Source organism: Penaeus japonicus, unplaced genomic scaffold (genome assembly GCF_977035675.1).
Source record: "Penaeus japonicus unplaced genomic scaffold, GWHDUDI00000001_assembly GWHDUDI00000037, whole genome shotgun sequence".
NCBI classification, from domain to species: Eukaryota; Metazoa; Arthropoda; class Malacostraca; order Decapoda; family Penaeidae; genus Penaeus; species Penaeus japonicus.
The window spans coordinates 14,464,842-14,468,795 of NW_028234439.1; the positions used below are offsets into that span (position 1 = coordinate 14,464,842).

General features: G+C 43.5%; 2 protein-coding genes across 2 annotated transcripts in view; both read right to left on the reverse strand.

Annotated features, from left to right (window-relative positions):
• Positions 1-2,592, reverse strand: part of LOC147467200 (atrial natriuretic peptide receptor 2-like) — a 16,604-nt gene extending 14,012 nt beyond the window's left edge. The window contains exon 1 of the mRNA XM_086532475.1: positions 2,456-2,592. Coding sequence (XP_086388601.1) covers positions 2,456-2,574 — 119 coding nt within the window. The 5' untranslated portion in view covers positions 2,575-2,592. The remainder of the gene's footprint in view (positions 1-2,455) is intronic.
• LOC122248632 (guanylate cyclase 32E-like) overlaps positions 1-3,954 on the reverse strand; it is a gene marked incomplete in the record, with an annotated part of 88,453 nt that overhangs the window by 51,396 nt on the left and 33,103 nt on the right.

Here is a 3,954-nt window from a genome sequence, read left to right on the forward strand (position 1 = left end):
CTCTATATATATATATATTCATATATATATATATATATTGTGTGTCATATATATATATATATATATATATATATATATAATATATATATATATATATATATATACATACATAACATATATATATATATATATATATATATATATATATATATATATATATATCTATATATATATACATATTATACACATATACAAAGTTCGAAAGTAGAAATTACGTTTCGCGAGCAAGGATGAACCAGAGCCAAGATTATGAAGGAGCTTATAGTTGGGAATGAGTAAAGAGAGACAGGAAGCTATTTCATCACCGATAAGGAGCTTAGGAGAAAGTGGTGTTGAGATCTTTCGGTCATATTTCGGTCTCTCTCTCTCTCTCTCTCTCTCTCTTTTCCCTTTCTCCTCCTCTTCCCTCCTGTCCTTTTCCTCTCTTTTCATTTTCTTTCCCCTCTCACCTTCTCTCTCCCCCCCCCCCCCCCCTCTCCGTCCCCCCCCCCTTTCCCCCTTTCCCCTTTCCCCCCTACCTTCTTCCCCCTTCCCCCCCCCTTTCTCTTTTCCGCCTTTCTCATCTTCTCTTCTTCTCTCCCTCCCCCCCCTTTTTCCCTGGTCCCCCTCCCGGGCGGGGTTGTTCCTTTCTCTCCCCTTCTCTTTTCTCTCTCTTTCTCTCTCCTCGCTCGTCTCTCACTCTCTCTCTCTCTCTCTTTTTTTCCCCTCTCTTTCTCTCCGTTCCTCTCTCCTCTTTCTCTCTCCTGCGCTCATTCTCTCTTTTCCCTTTTATCTCTCTCTCTCTCTCTCTCTCCCTCTCTCTCTCTATCTATCTATCTATCTATCTTGTTATCTATCTATCTATCTATCAATCTCTCTCTCTCTCTTTAACTTTATCTCTCCCACTCTCTCTCTCTTTCTCTCTCTCTCTCTCTCTCTCTCGCCGCCTCCACTCCCTTCCTCTCCCCCGCACTCCTCTCCTCACGCCCCGGCAGCGTCTCCTCTCTCTCCCTCTATCCATCTTCTCCTCCCTACTCTCATCCTCCTCCTCCTCGTCTCTCTCACTCTCTCCTCTCCTCATCTCTCTTCTTCTCTTCCCTCTCACTCTCCCTCTCTCTCCTCTTCTACCCTCTCTCTCTCCTCCTTCCTCTCTCTCCTCTCTCCTCCTCATCTTCGTCCTCTCTCCCTCCCTCTCTCTCTCTTCCCTCCTCCTCTCTCCTCTCTTCTCTCTGCTTCCTCTCATCTCTCTTCCTCCCGACTCGCTCCTATCCTCTCTCCCATAATCGGCGCTCCCGTCGCGAGTTCCCTCTCTCTCTCTCTCTTCTCTCCTCTCTCTCTTCTCTCTCTCTTCTCTCTCTCTCTGATGACACCTCTCTCTTCTCCTTCTCCTCCATCCCTCTCTCCCCTCCCTTCTCTCCTCCCTCCTCTCCACTCTCCTCCCCTCTCTCTCACTCTCTTCTCCCTCTCCTCTTTTTCCCCATCCTCTCACTCAGCTTCCTCTCTTCTCCTCTCTCAGTCTCCTCATCCCCTCCACTCCTGCCCATCTCTCTCTCTCTCTCGCCACTCCGCATCTCTTTCTTTTCTCTCTCCTCTCTCATCCTTCTCTCTCTTCTCTCTCCTCTCTCTCTCTCTCCCTCGTCCTCTCGCTCACGTCCCTCCTCTCTCATCGTCCCTCCTCTCCCGCACTCGTCTCCTTCCGTGCGTCCTCCTTCTCTCCCGCCTCTCAGTCCTCTCTCGTCCTCGTCGCGACTCTCTCTCTCTCCTCTCTTCTCTCTCCTCCATCTCTCTCTCTCCCTCTACTCCTCCCACTCTTCTATCGCTCTCTCTCTCTCTCTCTCTCTCTCTCTCTCTCTCTCTCTCTCTCTCTCTCTCTCTCTCTCTCTCACACACACACTCTTTCTCTCTCTCTCTCTCTTTCTTCACGCACACACAATGACCTAGACACATCCACACACAAAAGACAACATAAACACGTACAAATACAAACACACACACACAAACAAACTTTTGTCCAGAACGAAACCTAGTTTTATAACGAGAAGGAAAAAACATACGATAACATCTTTATTCAACAAACATTTCGAAGAAATACTTACGGAAAAGGCAAAACAAAAAGCAAAACGCAATCATGATAGTCTTTTATTTATGTTATTTAATTCCAAATGAAAAATGATCCTTTGTTTTTATATTTCGGTAAGAATTACTGAAACCAGAAAAAAAACTAAAAACGAGAAAATCAAGAAAAACAACAACAGAAAACTAGAAAAAAATCTAAAAAAAGAAAACTAGAAAATCAAGAAAAAGACAAACAAAAATCTAAAAAAAAAAAACAGAAAACTAGAAAATAAAAAAGCAAACAAAATTCTAAAAAAAAAAACTAGAAAATCAAGAATAGAAACAAACAAAAAAACTTTAAAAACAACAAGAAAACTAGAAAATCAAGAAAAAAAAACTAGAAAACTAGAAAGCCACTTACTTGGGCAACATCCTAAGCAAAAGAATCTCTGTTTTCTTCTTCTCCTCCATCAGCTGTTTCGTTCTCTCTTGCACTTTCCCCTCGAGATTATAGGCGTATTTCTCCATCATTGCAAGCATGTTGTCGACGATGTTGAGTTTCCTGTAAGATGTTGCAAGGAAAAAAAAAACGTTTTTCGTGTTGCATTTTTGTGATTTAGATTATTCATTTATTTCTATGTTTTTATTTTTTTTTTGTTTTTGATATTTTTCTTAATGATTTTATTACGTTTATTATTACGTTTATTATTACTGTTTATTTTTACTGTCACATCTGTATATTATGAGCGATTCAGATCATATGTTCAGATTGTATTTCAGGAATTAATGTCTTTTATTTATTAATCTATCTATGAAAGAAGGTAGAACAGATAGAGAAGATAAAAGTAAAAGGGAGAGAGGGAGGAACATGGAGAGAGACAGAGAGAGAGAGAGAGAGAGAGAGAGAGAGAGAGAGAGAGAGAGAGAGAGAGAGAGAGAGAGAGAGAGAGAGAGAGAGAGAGAGAGAGAGAGAGAGGAGCGGGAAGAGAGAGAAAGAGAGAGGGAGAGAGAAGAGAGATGGAGAAGGAGAGGGAGAGAGAGGAGAGAGAAGAAGAGATTAGAGAGAGAGGGAGGAGGAGAGAAGAGAGAGAGGAGAGAGAGAGAGAGAAAGAAAACGAAAGAAAATGAGAAGCGAGAGAGAAAGAAGAAAGACACGACAAAGAGAGAGAGAGAAAAGAGAGAGAGAGAGAGAAAGAGGGAAAGCGAAGGAGAGAGAGGAGAGAGAGAGAAGGGAGAGAGAGAGAGAGAAGATGAGAGTGAGAGAGAGAGGAGAGAAAGAGGGAAGAGAGAGAGAGAGGGAGAGAGAGAAAGAAAGAGAGAGAGAGTAGAGAGAGAGAGAGGGAAAAAAGAGATGAGAGAGAGAGAGAGACATGAGAGACGGGGAGGAGAGAGAGAGGAGAGAGAGAGAGAGAGAGAGGATAGAGGCAAAGAGGATAGAGAGAGAGAGCGGAAGAGAGAGAGAGAGAGAGAGAGAGTGAAGATGAGAGGAGAGAGCGGGAGGTAAGAGAGAGAGGAAGAGGCGGACGAGAAGCAGAGAGAGAGAGAGAGAGAAGCGAGAGAGAGAAAAAGAAAGAAAGAGGAAGAAGAGAGAGAGCACAAGAAAGAGAGAGAGAGATGTAAAGAGAGAGACGCGAGAGAGAGAGAGAGGAAGGAGAGAGAGGGAAAGTAGAGAGAGAGTAAAGATGAGAGAGAGAGAAGGTGGAGACGTGAGGAACGATGAGAGAGAGAGAAGAGAGAGAGAGAAAGAGGAGAGAGAGAGAGAGTACGAGAGAGTAGAGAGAGACGAAGAGAGAGAGAGTGAGAGAGGAGAGACGAGGAGAGTGGAGGGGTAGGGGGGAGAGGAGGAGAGAAAGGAGAGAGAGATGTAGAGGAGATTGAGAGAGAGAGTAGTAAGAAGGAGAGAGAGGCGAGATGAGAGAG